Source organism: Bos mutus, chromosome 19 (genome assembly GCF_027580195.1).
Source record: "Bos mutus isolate GX-2022 chromosome 19, NWIPB_WYAK_1.1, whole genome shotgun sequence".
NCBI classification, from domain to species: Eukaryota; Metazoa; Chordata; class Mammalia; order Artiodactyla; family Bovidae; genus Bos; species Bos mutus.
Window position 1 is genome coordinate 13,591,320 of NC_091635.1, and position 14,649 is coordinate 13,605,968.

At 54.2% G+C, this 14,649-nt stretch overlaps 1 protein-coding gene across 2 annotated transcripts; it reads right to left on the reverse strand.

Annotated features, from left to right (window-relative positions):
• Window positions 1–1,033: 1,033 nt before the first annotated feature.
• Window positions 1,034–9,593, reverse strand: ARRB2 (arrestin beta 2). 2 transcript variants are annotated; one of them, XM_070389339.1, is made up of 15 exons: window positions 9,459–9,593; window positions 6,320–6,350; window positions 5,671–5,731; window positions 5,512–5,556; window positions 5,092–5,288; window positions 4,752–4,811; window positions 4,321–4,388; window positions 4,075–4,210; window positions 3,773–3,857; window positions 3,415–3,487; window positions 3,001–3,138; window positions 2,225–2,308; window positions 2,043–2,122; window positions 1,877–1,964; window positions 1,034–1,590 (listed from the first exon to the last, which is right to left on the reverse strand). In XM_070389339.1, exons 1-15 carry the CDS (start codon window positions 9,479–9,481, stop codon window positions 1,497–1,499), a joined length of 1,263 nt encoding a protein of 420 aa, XP_070245440.1. In that variant the 5' UTR covers window positions 9,482–9,593; the 3' UTR covers window positions 1,034–1,496. The 2 variants fall into 2 exon arrangements, with proteins under 2 accessions (XP_070245440.1, XP_070245441.1); XM_070389340.1 differs by having other exon boundaries at window positions 1,877–1,931; window positions 9,459–9,584.
• Between the last annotated feature and the right edge of the window lie 5,056 nt (window positions 9,594–14,649).

Consider the following 14,649-nt stretch of genomic DNA (forward strand, 5'->3'; position numbering starts at 1 on the left):
ACTGCTTTGCCCCCGGATGTCTCTGTCCCAGTCCCTCTGGCCTCTTTCAGCCTCTGAAATGTGCTCTGTTCCCGCTGCCCTCACACATGGTGTTACTGTTGCCTGGGATACTGGCTTCCTCCTCATCTTCCAGGGCTCTGTTCCAAGGTCACCACCACCTCCAGGGAGATCAGTCTCCAGCCCTTGCCTCAGTCAGAGCTCCCTAGCTGCTGCATTTCTCCTTCGGAGCAATTGTAATGATTTCAAGGTTGTTTTGATCACTGCCATCCCTGTACTATCCTTAGCATATGATGGGCATTTAAATCAAGATGGTTCATGGGACGAATGAATGAGGCTTAAGAGAAAAAGGAAGGTTGGACTGCAGGAGTGGGGGTGGGTGGTGGGGGTGAGGGATGTCGGGAGTATCACTCCCTCCCTCCAGCCCAGCCAGGGGCTTGGGCTGAGCCTCTGGGAGTCCCCGACGAGCGTCAGAGGAGCAGCGGTGGGCTGTAGCTTCTTGGACTTGTCCACAGCAGCACGACTGCCTTTGGCTGAAGCCTTGGCTTCTGTGTGACAGTTTAAGTACCAGGCTCCACAGAGATGTCAGTCATGAAGCTCCTGCCTGCAGCTGTGGCCCTGCCGAGCCCCAGGAACGGACAGTGGGAGCAGCCACACAGATCAGTGGAAACAGCTCAGTCACAACAGGTCACCCCGTGGTTGTGTATGTCAGCCCCAACAGGGACGGGCCTGCCCTGCCCACCTCCCACAAGCATCTAGTCTGTGGGAAAGTGAGTTGGTATTCCATCTGTAAATGAGAGAGTTTGCTCTGTGGCTTTATCAAACTGCCTTTGAGTCGGGACTGACCAAATCAAGTTTCTGTGTTCACCTTGGGGCACAGGTACAGTTCAGCCATTCTGTAAATGTTTATTGACAGCCTGTGGGCCAGGTGCCACGTGGGTGCAGAGAAGGGACTGAGTCCTCACCCACAGCTGACAATCACGGGTGAGCACACTGTGCGCTCCTTGAACGCCGCTCAGAAAACACACACACTCCGGCCTATTAAAAGGTTTATTTTCTTCTTTATGCTCAGAAATAACGAAGTGGTCTTGCCCCCCAAAGGGTCTCATCCTGAAGGAATGCGAGGCAGAGAGAGTGACAGGAGGGGGTGTCGGTGTGAGGTTGAATGTGGGAGTGCTTTCCCCCTCTTTTCCTACTATCACTCCTCTTCGGCTCCCCCTCCAAAAAATTGAGGTGTGAACACAGCTTGCCACCCACTGGGGGATTGGGGAAGCACAGCTAAAGTCAAAAAATTAATGCCCATGTTCCACAAGAGCTGGGTCCAGTGCGTATCTGGTGGGGGGTGGGGCAGGGAGGGGGGGAGGGGTTGGTCGAGGAAGCTGGTGGGTGGAGGGGAAGGGAAGAGGGACTGGGATCCCCCTCAGTGACAGTGGGGGTCTTGGTCCTGCCTCCACCTGTCCCCCGCCCCGCCATCCACTCCCTTCTTCCAGCCTCCCTTCCTAGCAGAACTGGTCGTCATAGTCCTCCTCCTTCAGCCCCTTGAGCCGCAACCGGGCAAAGTCCTCAAACACGATGTCGTCGTCTGTGGCATAGCTTGGTGGTAGAGAGGAGGGGGTGAGGTGGGGGCCCCAGACCGCGGCCTCCTCCACCTCCCAGTCCCCCCCTCCCAGAGACAGGCACCGGAGCAGCCTTGGGACTGGAGATGTTTGCAGAAGGGACAGAGAAGGGGTGGTAGTTGGCAGCTCATTAGCCTAAGTCCTCTCAATTGGATGCTTCAACCATCCCGCCTCCCAAAGGGAAAAAAACAGGGTAGATCTGAATGTTACAGGAATCTGTCCAGAGAGTCAAAGCTTGAAGGGGTGGGGCCTGAGTCTCTTACTTGGTTTCGAATTCAATGAGGTTGGTGTCCACGGGGGCATCTGTTTCAGGAACAGCTGAGGGGAGGAGAGTCGGGGGGTGGGTGGGTGCTAAAAGGACCAGCTTTCCTCTCTGCTGGCCTTGCTCCAGACCCTCCCTTTGTGGGCTTGGGTGGGTGGCAGGCTCACCTGACTGGGGCCTGGGAAGGGCGATGTGATCATGGGGCTTGGGGTGCATGAGAACAAATGGCAGCTCCACTGAGACGTCCCTGGGGTTGGGGGAGAGGTGGCAAGAAGAGATGATAGTGCAGAGCCAGAGGAGACCCCTGCGCCACACCCCCACCCCCAGGCTCCCCCAGCCCAGCACTCACCCGCCTCGAGACACCACCAGCTTCACCTTGACCCTGTAGGACACCAGGATCCCCAGCACCTCCTTGTTGGCACCCTCCTTCACACTGCAATTGGGGGAAGGGGTTGGACCAGAGCCCACTGCTCTGCCCACTGCCCACCCCAGGGCCCCCATGAGGCAGGACTGCAGACACCAGCATGGTCATGTCACGTAAAGTACCCTGCTGTGGTCCTTCTCATCCCTCTCTCAGTAAAAGCTCAAGTCCTTGCAACCCAGCCACCCTGCACTGTCTTGCTCTCCATCAGCCCTCTGACCCCACTTCCGGCTTCCAGGCTGGCCTCCAAGGCTTGCTGTGTGTAGTTGTGTGGAGGGGTGAAATCCAGCCCCTACTTTATGAAGCTGTTTCCCCTAGAGGGCCTGCCTCAGACACCCGGGTGGTCCACCTCAGGGTCTTTGTGCCTGTGGTACCCTCTGCCTGGAGCGCTCCTGCCCTGCACATCCACATTACCTACTCCCTTGGTATCTTCACCCAGAATCCACCTGGATCAGGCCTCCCCATCCCTCCTACCACCCTCCCCTTTTATATCTCCCATGTCGGGCTTGCATTTTCTCCTTAACACCTGTCACTAAACACGCTACATGTTCTGTCCTGTATCTGATTTGTCTGGCCTCCGAGAACGGGAGAGGTGTTTGGGATCTGTTCAGTGACAGAGCCCTGGCCCCGGGGACAGCCGCACAGAACGGGTGTCTAGTTTCCTGCCCTGCAGCCACTGCCCCTCCCCGCCGACTGCCCCTCACATGGTGCTGGACGCCAGGTTGGTGTCCTCGTGCTTGAGCTTCCCATCCAGAGCGAGGCCGCGCTTCTCCCGGTTGTTGCTGAGCAGCGGGGTTATGGTGTACACCTTACAGAACGTGGAACTGGGCGATACCTGGTCACTGCAGGGTGGGGACGAGAGGGAGGCTCTGAGGGGGCCGGCGGGGCAAGGGGGCAGCTCCCACCCGCAGCAGCTTCTCCCCATCACCAGCCCCTCCTCTCTGCGGGCACGGGTCACAAGGGGTAGGTTTTGGCTCAACCTGCTCAAGAAAACGGGCAGCTCAGAGCCACCCTCAGACTGGAGGGAATGCCCTAGTAAGCTGAGGCAGTTTGAGAAGAACCACCCACGCCCCCACGTTCCCAGGGCCCACCCTTCCCAGGGCTGTTTTGCTACTCACTCTTGTTCGACCTGAGCCACGGGGCACTTGTACTGGGCGGTGCTGAAGAGGCAGATGTCGGCGTACTGTCTCACTGTGGGGGGAAGGGACTGGGTGCCAAGCCGCTGGGCATGGGGTACAGACAACCCCCTACCTAGCTCCAGACCCAGGCCCCAGGCTGTCACTGCCTCGGCCCCTCTGAGGACCCGCACTGCCCCTCCATCTCATCCCAGGACAGACAGCCTGAGGTTTTTGAGCCCTGTGGGTCTCCCAAAGTGGGCTCTGTCCTGGGGCTGAGCTGATGCTTGAGGCCACACTGGCAGAAACTGCCCACCACCCCCGACCACCGTAAGGCCCCCTTCCAACCCCCACCTCCTACCAGAGACTTTGATCTTCTTGACAGTCTTGGTGGAGTTATTGGTGACGTGGACATTGACATTGAGGGGCTCCCCATGGTAGTACAGCTTTTGAGGGGAAGGGGTCAGGTTAATTGGGTGTTTTCACTGGTCCTGTTATTAGCACGCCCCCCTCCTCACCCCAGCCACACACACAGGGCTGGGCCTCCTCCCAGCCGGTACCCAAGCCCACCCTCAAAGGTGACCTCCTTTGAAAACATCATCCCACCCTGTGGTTCCAGCCCTCCCCCCAGGGCCTGCACTGCAGCACGTGTCGCCACCCCACCTCCTTGTCCAGTGAAGCCTCCAGGTGCAGGGACCGGTCAGACATGAGGAAGTGGCGTGTGGTTTCAGCTGAAGGCTGGGGACCGGGTTTCTCTGGGGCAAACTGCACCTTTCGGATCACCAGACGCACAGAGTTCCTGGGGGCAGGGGGTGAGCGGTGAGAGGGTCAGTCTTCGGAGGGTCAGACACTGGTTCCCACCTTCCACAGGGGTCCGGGTCAGGCCCGAGGGGAGGTTGCTTCCCTCACCGTTTGTGGCTTTTCTCTTCTAGTGATTTGGCGCAGAAGGCTCGAATCTCAAAGTCTACCCCGCAGGCCTCAAGGGGGATAGAAAAGGTCACATCTTACACAAGGTCCCTGCCACCACTCCCTTCTTTCTGCTTCCCTCGCCTTGGGCAAGGACTCTTGGTCTGAGGAGCCTAGGGCCTGGGTCTCCCTCTGCCTCCCCGAGGCCTAGCTCCGGCCTGGGCTTGGTCTGGGCTGTGCAAGGTGAGCCCTTCTCCCCTCATAGGTCAAGAGCAGGAGGCAGTATCGCACGGGGACAGGGGCCGCGCCCATTCCACAGGGCCACCGCCATGGGGCATATTTCCCTGCCCTGAGTCCCACCCTAATGTCTCCTCAGCACCCCGGCCTGCCTCAGGTGTGCCCCTGGCTCCTGCTGGACACTTTTCCTCCCGTACCTTCCCCGTATCCTCTGGGCCTGGCTGCAGGGTGACGGAGCAGGGCAGGTTCTGGGGTATCTGTGGCAGAGGAAAAGAGTTCAGTTCTTCCAGAAAGTCCCCAAATCTTCCTCCCAATCTCAACTTAAGAGGCTGGAGAAGGACTCCTGGGGATGAGAAAGGAAAACAGAGGGGGGCCCAGGGAAGAGGCAGAGAGGCTAAGAGTGCAGGGTGGCCCTGAAGGGATCTGGGGGTCTAGGGTCCCACAGTGTTATTCCCAGACCTTGTAACAGGTGCCTCACCCCTGCCCCCCAACACAGTCCCGGACCCCTTGCTCTACAGAGGGTGGGGGCATCCTCACTGTGAAAAAAAAGGGGTGGGCATGCTGGCCCAGCTTCCTCAGCAGCCGCTCCTGCAGGCGGGTGGGGGGCCGGGGTGGGTTGGGTGTTGGGGGGAAGGCCTGGTAGTTGGCGATGAACAGGTCTTTGCGGAAGGACAAGCCCAGCACGTCCAGGTCTTCGCGGCCATAGCGAAAGGCGCAGGTGAGGGTCACAAACACTAGCAAGGGAGGGCAAGGCGGGGTGGTCAGGAGCCCCCCTCCTAAAGTCCCCCCAGTTCGTAGCAGCAGCTGCTCCTTCCTCGGCAGCATAGCACCGGCCTGAATCTCACCCCGCTCCTGGCTTTCGACTCAGCTCCCCAGCTGTCTCCTTGGGGCCCGTCTCAGCGCCAGCCCCACCTTCCTGACTCCCTTCCCTCAAGCCCCTGGCCTCGGGGCCGGTACCTTTGCGGTCCTTCAAGTAGTCCGGGTCCACTAGCACCACACCATCTGGGGAAGGGGACACAGGAGTGCAGTTCCTGTCAGGGCCTCTCCATTCCTGGGCCCAGGAACTGCTTCCTGTCTTAGGGGACATGATGCTCCCGTCTGGGCACTCTTACTTACCTACAGGATCCACTTTGTCCAGGTGGTCTACAAAGTCCCGCTTGCCCAGGTACACGGTGAGCTGAGGACGCAGAAGGGTCACAGGAAAACTGGGTAGGGGGCTGGCAGGGCTTCAGAGCCCTCAAAAGTGGCTGCCCTGCCCCTGGGCCTCCCAGGCTGGGGGTCTCTGAAAGAGTTTCTCTGGGTTTTTGTAGGGTTGCAAGAGGAGAGTGGTGGGCTTTCCCCCAACTAGCTGAACTTGAGGCTTTTTAACTGCTCCCTAATACCGGTTCCAGGTGGGTTGGGTGTGTCTGTGTGTCCAGGAGAACCTGGCCCTAGGCAGGTGGTTAGAGAGCCTCACCAGATACCCTCAAGGACCTCGGATAAACAGGCCATAGCCTGGGGGAGGCATCCTGGCTTGGCCCCTGTGAGGGCTCCAGGCCTGGGCTTCTGGCCCCTCCCCCTGAGTCTCACTTAGGACCCCAGCCTGTCCCCACCCAGCCCTGTGGCTGGCTTAGGCCTTTGCGGCCAGGGGCTTCAGGAGGGAAGGAAGTCGGCTCTTAGCTGTCACAGGAAGTGGGGAGCTTGGGGTTGGGGATCGTCTAGGGGCAGGCCAGGCCTTGTGAGGGCCCAGGGAGGGTTGGGAGGAGAAGCGCTGTGGGAGACTCACCTTGCAGTTAGGACTCGATTTCTTGAAGACCCTAACAAAACAGAAAGGGAAACCCACTGCCTGCCTCAGACTCAGCAGGGACCCCAGTGCCAGGACCTTGTCCCTCCCTGGCCTGAGAAGGCAGAGCTCACCCGAGATTCCCTGGCGGCTTTGGGGCTTTACCCAGCCCTACCCCGTCCCACTTCTCCCCAGAAGGACAGGTAACCACAAGTCCTTAATATTCCCAGCATGGCAGCCCCTCCAAGCTGGTTGCCATGGCAACACCCTTGCTCCACCCTCACTAGTTCCCCTCCTCCCCTGGCAATGGCCTCCGGTTGCCAGAGGAACTGCTCAGGCTCTTCCCAGAGGATCTCCTCCAGGGGGACCTGAATGGGCAGGTTGCAGGTTGTATAAGACCTCTCCCTCTTTCCATCTCTGGTCTCCACCTCCCACAAGAGCTGGAGTACTGGAAAGAGCAATGGCTCTAAATTGATTTCTATTATGGGCAGTTCCTAAGTGTGACCCTACTCTCCATTAACCTCCAACTGTCCCTGTCTCTGATCTCAGCAGCTTAAAAGGTTATTTGTCTTTCAAGGCCCAGCTCAGATGTCACCTCCTTTAGAAAGTAGATCCAGCCCCACTCTAGTCACTCCCTTTTTTGGGGTTTCTGTCACACCTTGTTTATGCTTCACCTGTAGTGTGATAGGGCTTCCCAGGTGGTGCTAGTGGTCAAGAACCCGCCTGCCAATGCAGGAGAGGTAAGAGACAAGGGTTCGATCCCTGGGTCAGGAAGATCCCCTGGAGGAGGGCATGGCAACCCACTCCAGTATTCTTGCCTGGAGAATCCCATGGACAGAGGAGCCAGGTGGGCTGCAGGCCGTGGGGTCACAAAGAACTGGACACGACTGAGTGACTTAGCACACATGTAGTGTGATAACATGCAGTTAGCTGTGTATCTGTTTCACGAGACTGTGAGCAGCAGAGGCCTTACCGATTTAGGCATCCCCAGCATAGTTCCAGCCATAAGCCAGACACCATGATGCTTCCTAACATTTATTGGGTGAATGGTTCATGCCCTGTAGCGTTGCAAGTGTTTCGGATGTGTTATCGCATTTAATACTCTTAGCAACCCAGTGATGGAGGTCCTAATATTCCTATTTTACAGGTGAGGAAACTGAAGCCCAGGAGAGGTCAAGTATTTTGCCTGAGGTCACGGAGAGTGTAAATGGTGGAATTCGGGTACAGACAGAGGTACTCTGGCTCTTCATCACTAAATGATTGTACTATCCTGCCTCTGTTCTTGGCATTATGTTTGTTGGAGTGAAGGAGATTTCGCTTTCTGGTTGCTGAAAAGGTCTAAGCCTGGACTCCACCCACTGCTGGGAGGATAGGGAGATGTCTGGCAACCCCTGTGCCCTGGCCACTTGTGGGCCTGTTCTTTGCTGCCCCACCTTACTCCTACCAATCCAGTCTGCCTCAGCAGTGACACCTGGGAAGGGTCCCCAGGTAGTAGAAACTAAAATCCTGCCACCTGGCCCATCCACTGTAACGTCACATGCCCCTTCTTCCCAGAAGGCCAAGCTATCCAAAGACCATAAGGCATAGGGTACAGAGGCCCCCAGGTACCCCCATCCAGGAAAGGAGGGTAGACACTGGTATGGTGGGAACTAGGATAAGCACCCTATCTCTTGTCCCCACCTGGGGGCTGACTGCTGTGGCAGCCTTCAGCTCTCCCTCCCCTTTGCTTCTGGTTTTCCTCTCTGTCCCAGTGTTTCTTCCTATTAGGAGTCCTTGGCAGAGGGTTGGGACAGCCACAGTCCGTTGGACAACTGGAGTGTGGTTCTGGAATAATTGCCCTGAAGCAGCTGCAGGGCACCTGCCCTTTGGATCCTAACCCAGCCAACCTCCTGCCGGCTAGGGAGGAGTAAGCATGTGTACACTGAGGCTGGCCAAGAAGGCGGAGTGTCGGGGTGACCTGAGAGGTGCCCAGTGGGTCGGGGGGAGGGGGGTGCAGCAGAAGCAGATGCCCCATCACACTTCCTGCTATTCTCTCCATTTCCTGTGGCCCAGAATTTGATGGAGGTAGGAGGAATTGTGCCAAGTCAGCAGTCCCCGTGTGGTCCATCTGTCCCCCTCCCTGAACCACATAACGGAAATCTGGGGCCTCCCTCAAGTCAGCGACTTCCCCTTTTGCTGTGTTTAACCCCTAATCCAGGACACCAGTGCTCCCTCTGATCACCTCGCCAGTATCAGTCGACTGGGTGCTCGGGAACCTGTGATTTCCTACTCTATGGTTGGGGAGCTGTGGGGCTGGTAAAATGTTTTGCAGAACAAGTGACAGCTCAGAACCAGGCCCCCCTTTCTGATCCTCTCTGGAGAGAAGCAAATAGCCCCAATCTTTTTCCTCTTTTGCTCCTGCTCCCCAGAGACTCAGGCATTCACCCCCGGAGGTGTTGGGTCACAACAGGAAGTGGATTTTGCTAGAGACCAAAAAAGAGAACTCGGGGTGTCAGTGGAAGGAAGGAGCCTCGATTGCACAGAAAACATCCGGGGAGTGGATGGCGTGCCCTGGGCAGATACAGCCTCCCCTCACTCACGGGAAGAGGGATAAGGCCCAGAATTGGGGAGGGTCGCCAAGCACTCTTTGCTCCCCCAAAATGAAGCTGTTGCTCCTAGCAACCCGGGGGAAAGCAGAAGTTTGGAAGCAGAGCCACCCGACCCTTGGGACCGGTGGGGGCAGCCCGACTGCCTGTGGGGTACTGGATAGGAGGCTTTCAAGTGGCTGGGCACGAGTCTTGGGGGGATCCCGCCCCAGCATCTAGTCTGCCCACACCCGTCCCCTCCGGGCCGGCCACCTGCTCATTCCTCCGCCCCTGCAACGCAGGCTGCACCGGAGAACCCAGTCGTCCGGCCCCCCACATCTCTGCGAAAACCCCGATGCAGGTTTCTTGATATTCAGCCCTCGCTTTCTGCAGGGGCTGTGGCATGCCTTCCCCTCATTATCCTCGAGGACCTAGGCGTGCGGCCCCGGATGGCTGTCCCCTAGGGACCCAGGCGTCCGGCCCCCGGATTCTCTCCCCGGTGTTCCTGCCTGGGGACCGTCCCGGCACCCGCCCGGTGCCGCCGCCCACGTCCCGCCGAATGGCCCCACCTCTCTTACCTGGTCCCGGGTTTCTCCCCCATGGTGCGCGCGCCCGCCGCCCGCCCGGTTCGCGGAGAGCTCACAGCCTCCTAGCCCGCTGCCAGGTCCCTGCTCCTCCCCGCGCCACTGCGCACGCGCGCCCCCGCGCGCTCTCCACTACCCCCGCCTCTCCTTCCCCCCTCCCAACTTGGATCTGGGGAATGGAGTCCAGATGCGTCAGCCCGGATCGCGCGCGCCACGGCACTGCCCTCCCTCTCCTCACAGGCACGCGCGCTGATTGGCTCCGCCCGCCCCCCTCCGCCCTCCATCCCCACCCCTGCCGAGGGATCCCTCCCCGCGCGCGGTCTCTACACCCTGCTCCTCCCGCCCATCTCTCCGCCCCTCCGCACCAGTTTAGGAACTGACTGGGCACCCTCAAAAGAAGGCGCCCGCCTTCCAGGAGATTAAAGCATTCTGATTGGCTCCCTGCATCAAGCACCCTGCAGGGGTTCCCTCCCCTTTGTTTGCTTTCTCGGTGGCATTGGAGGCTACGGGGGTGGTGGGGGCGGTGGGTGAGCTCTAACACAGTCTAGGAAGGAGGATAAGGGGATGCACAGGTGGGTGGGCGGTTCCAGTTGCGTGATGCTCGCCTATTGCGCGCCGCTCACCCCAGAGCTTGTAGCTGTCTTTGGCCCTCCCTCCCACTTCTTTATTGTGGTGTTTCAGCTCCCTCTGGTGTCTCTCTTTGATCTTCGCAGGGTTACTTCTAAATTCTCTACTATTCTCCATCCATTCATCCAAGTTAACATCCATTCATGCATACATCCGTCCATACATCTATCCATGTCTATTTTGTGCTAATCACTATACTAGGCAATGGGAACTCAGACATGAATTAACATCGCCCCTGCCTTCCTCGTATGGTTGAGGAGACATATGAAGAGGTATTATGATTCCAGGAATGCTATAATAGAGGTATGACTCAGAAGACAAAGTGACTCCAAGAGCTTGGCTGGGGGAGGGATGGAGGCAGTGCAGGCTGTCCAGAGGAGGGGACATTTGAGGATAATCTTTCTGAAGGGTGGGCAGAAGTTGAGAAATGGTATTTCAAAGAGAGAGAAGAGCAAGGCACATCCTATAATGAGGTGTCTGTGGGGGTAGAGGGCAGGAGACAGAAGGCTGAAGAGGATGACTGGAACAGAGTGTGAAGGGTTTTGTATAGCAGGTAAAGGAATGAGGCTTCCTAGGTGATGGAGTGGTAAAGAATCCGCTTACCAATGCAGGAGATGTGGGTTCGATCCCTGGGTCGGGAAGATCCCCTGGAGTAGGAAATGACAACCCACTCCAGTATTCTTGCCTGGAAAATCCCATGGACAGAGAAGCCTGGCAGGCTACAGTCCATGAGGTCGAAAAAGAGTCAGACATGACTGAGCAGGAGCACCTCAGCAGCTAAAGAAAAGAGCCAGGAGCCTCCCCTGCAGGAGGACACGTGGATCCAGTAGTGGATCCGCTCTTTAAGGCAAGAAGTGGAGTGGCATGATGAGACTTCTCCTTTCGGAAGATAATTCTGGGCAGTGTGGAGGGTGAAGGGAGTGAGGCACACTGTCATAGACTGAAACTAATCAGGGAGAGAAGATGAACAATAGAATGGAAGGGAGAAGGGGGACCAGGCTGAAGAGTCATTTCTAGGGCAAAATTGAATAGACTGGGGAAGGATGATGAATGATGGACATTTTGGACTTAAGAAGCTAAGGTATTCTCCTTCTTCCATCTGTTTTCCCATATTCCCTCATCTTCACCAAATGAACTGACTTCATTCTTCTCCACTTTTCTGTGCAACAAAAAGTAATGTACACAAGTTTCTGAGATAATCTTTAAGGTCAAATGCAGGCCTTACCAGCTGCCCCCTCCCACCTCCAGTTCTCCTAGCCTTCTAAGCTCACCTTTCACCCTCTTCAAACTTTAGCTGGTACATTTCTTTTCGACTCGTGAATCATTTATGTCAAAGGGTCATGACCAGAAGGTAATGAGATCTATACTGCTACATATCTAAAGTGATTTTGGAACTGAAAGGCTGTGATTTGCATGGCATTACAGCTACCGTATTAAAAAAAATACTAACGTAAAGACAACTTTCAGTTCAGTTGTCGTTCAGTCGTGTCCGAATCTGCCACCCGGTGGACTGCAGCTCGCCAGGGCTCCCTGTCCATCACCACCTCCCAGAGTTCACTCAAACTCATGTCCATTGAGTCAATGATGCCATCCAACTATCTCATCCTCTGTCGTCCCCTCCTCCTCCTGCCTTCAATCTTTCCCAGCATCAGGGTCTTTTCAAATGAGTCAGCTCTTCCCATCAGGTGGCCAAAGTATTGGAGTTTCAGCTTCAACATCAGTCCTTCCAGTGAATATTCAGGACTGATTTCCTTTAGGATGGACTGGTTGGATTTCCTTGCAGTTCAAGGGACTCTGAAGAGTCTTCTCCAACACCACAGTTCAAAAGCATCAATTCTTCAGCACTCAGCTTTCATTATAGTCCAACTCTCACATCCATACATGACTACTGGAAAAACCATAGCCTTGACTAGATGGACCTTTGTTGGCAAAGTAATGTCTCTGCTTTTTAATATTCTGTCTAGGTTGGTCATAACTTTTCTCCCAAGGAGTAAGCATCTTTTAATTTCATGGCTGCAGTCACCATCTGCAGTGATTTTGGAACCCCCCAAAATAAAGTCTGCCACTGTTTCCACTGTTTCTCCATCTCTTTGCCATGAAGTGATGGGACCAGATGCCATGATCTTTGTTTTCTGAATATTGAGCTTTAAGCCAGCTTTTTCACTCTTCTCTTTCACTTTCATCAAGAGGCTCTTTAGTTCTTCTTCACTTTCTGCCATAAGGGTAGTGTCATCTGCATATCTGAGGTTATTGATATTTCTCCCAGCAATCTTGATTCCAGCTTGTGCTTCTTCCAGCCCAACGTTTCTCATGATGTACTCTGCATATAAGTTAAATAAGCAGGGTGACAATATACAGCCTTGACGTACTCCTTTTCCTATTTGGAACCAGTCTGTTGTTCCATGTCCAGTTCTAACTGTTGCTTCCTGATCTGCATACAGATTTCTCAAGAGGCAGGTCAGGTGGTCTGGTATTCCTATCTCGTTCAGAATTTTCCACAGTTTATTGTGATCCACAATAAACTTTGGCTTTGGCATAGACAATAAAGCAGAAATAGATGTTTTTCTGGAACTCTCTTGCTTTTTCCATGATCCAACGGATTTTGGCAATTGGATCTCTGATTCCTCTGCCTTTTCTAAATCCAGCTTGAACATCTGGAAGTTCATGGTTCACATACTGTTGAAGCCTGGCTTGGAGAATTTTGAGCATTACTCTACTAGCCTGTGAGATGAGTGCAATTGTGTGGTAGTTTGAGCATTCTTTAGCATTGCCTTTCTTAGGGATTGGAATGAAAACTGACGTTTTTCAGTCCTGTGGCCACTGCTGAGTTTTCCAAACTTGCTGGCACATTGAGTGCAGCACTTTCACAGCATCATCTTTCAGAATTTGAAATAACTCAACTGGAATTCCATCACCTCCACTAGCTTTGTTTGTAGTGATACTTCTAAGGCCCACTTGACTTCACATTCCAGGATGTGTGGCTCTAGGTGAGTGATCACACCTTCGTGATTACCTGGGTCATGAAGATCTTTTTTGTACAGTTCTTCTGTGCATTCTTGCCACCTCTTCTTAATATTGTCTGCTTCTGTTAGGTCCATACCATTTCTGTCTTTTATTGAGCCCATCTTTGCATGACACGTTCCCTTTAGGAAGATATTAAAGAAGGCCAGAAAAAATGAAAGAGTTATACCATATAATGGTGGTGGGAAAAACCATCATTTTATAGAGACATCATTTTCCCTCATATTGTCTGTAAGTATAATGCCATATCAAAATAACAATGAGACTTTTTTTGAAGGGAACCGAATTTTAAACATAATAAAAAGAATCAACTTTCAAGTGTAGTCAGGAAAATTCTGAAAAACTGGAGTAGAGTGGGCATTTGTCTTACAAGTTTATTATGTTATGATAATTAAAATAGTGTTATGGGTGCAATCATAATAAATATATCAGTGAAACAGAATAGTGTCCAGATACAGACCCATGTGGGGGGCTTCCTCCATTGCTCAGTGGTAAAGAATCCACCTGCAGTGCAGGGACTCAGGTTGGATCCTTGGGTGGGGAAGATCCCCTGGAGGAGAGCGTGGCAACCTACTCCAGTTTTCTTGCTGGGAAAATCCCATGGACAGAGGAGCCTGGCTGGCTGTGGTCCCTGGGGTCACAAAGAGTGCATGACTGGAAGGACTGAAGCAACTGAGCGTGCACACACAGTCTAACGTGGTGTTACTTCAAGCCCGTGGAGAACTAATGGCAGATTCACTAGATAGAGTTGGGACAGTTGGCTATCCATTTAGGGAAAAAAGTTATATACTTCGCATACCTTAAAGTAAATTCGAAGCAGCTTAAGGCCTAAATGCACGGAATGAAACTATTATAAAATAAACTCTGTATTTATGTGTTTGTGCGTAGGCTAATATTAGGAAAGTATGCCCATTACTGGGGTAAAGACTTAGGTGGAGGGTTCAGTTCAGTTCAGTTCAGTCGCTCAGTCGTGTCTGACTCCTTGCGACCCCATGAACCACAGCACACCAAGCTCCCCTGTCCATCACCAACTCCCAGAGTCCACCCAAACCCATGTCCATCGAGTCGGTGATGCCATCCAATCATCTCATCTTCTGTCGTCCCCTTCTCCTCCTGCCCTCAATCTTTCCCAGCATCAGGGTCTTTTCAAATGAGTCAGCTCTTTGCATCAGGTGGCCAAAGTGGTCCACTGGAGAAGGGAATAGCACACCACTTCAGTATTCTTGCCTTGAGAACCCCATGAACAGTATGAAAACGTGGAGGGTGAGTTCCTTTTTTTTTTTCTTAACTTTATGCCCTCTTTGTTTGAATTTGTTTTGCAAGGCGAGTGTATTGTATCATTTCTCTCGTTGTAAATGTAGTTAACAATGTCTATGATTTCAGTCAAGGAGACAAGTTCCTTAGGTAGCAGTGATGTCTGGATGGAAAGTGTCCAGAAGCTCCGTTGCATTAAAGGTTAGCTTTTGGATTCTGGCGCCTTTAGTCTTGACCACGTGTTCTTTAAGCCCCACGGCCCGCCCCGAGCCGGTCCTCTACC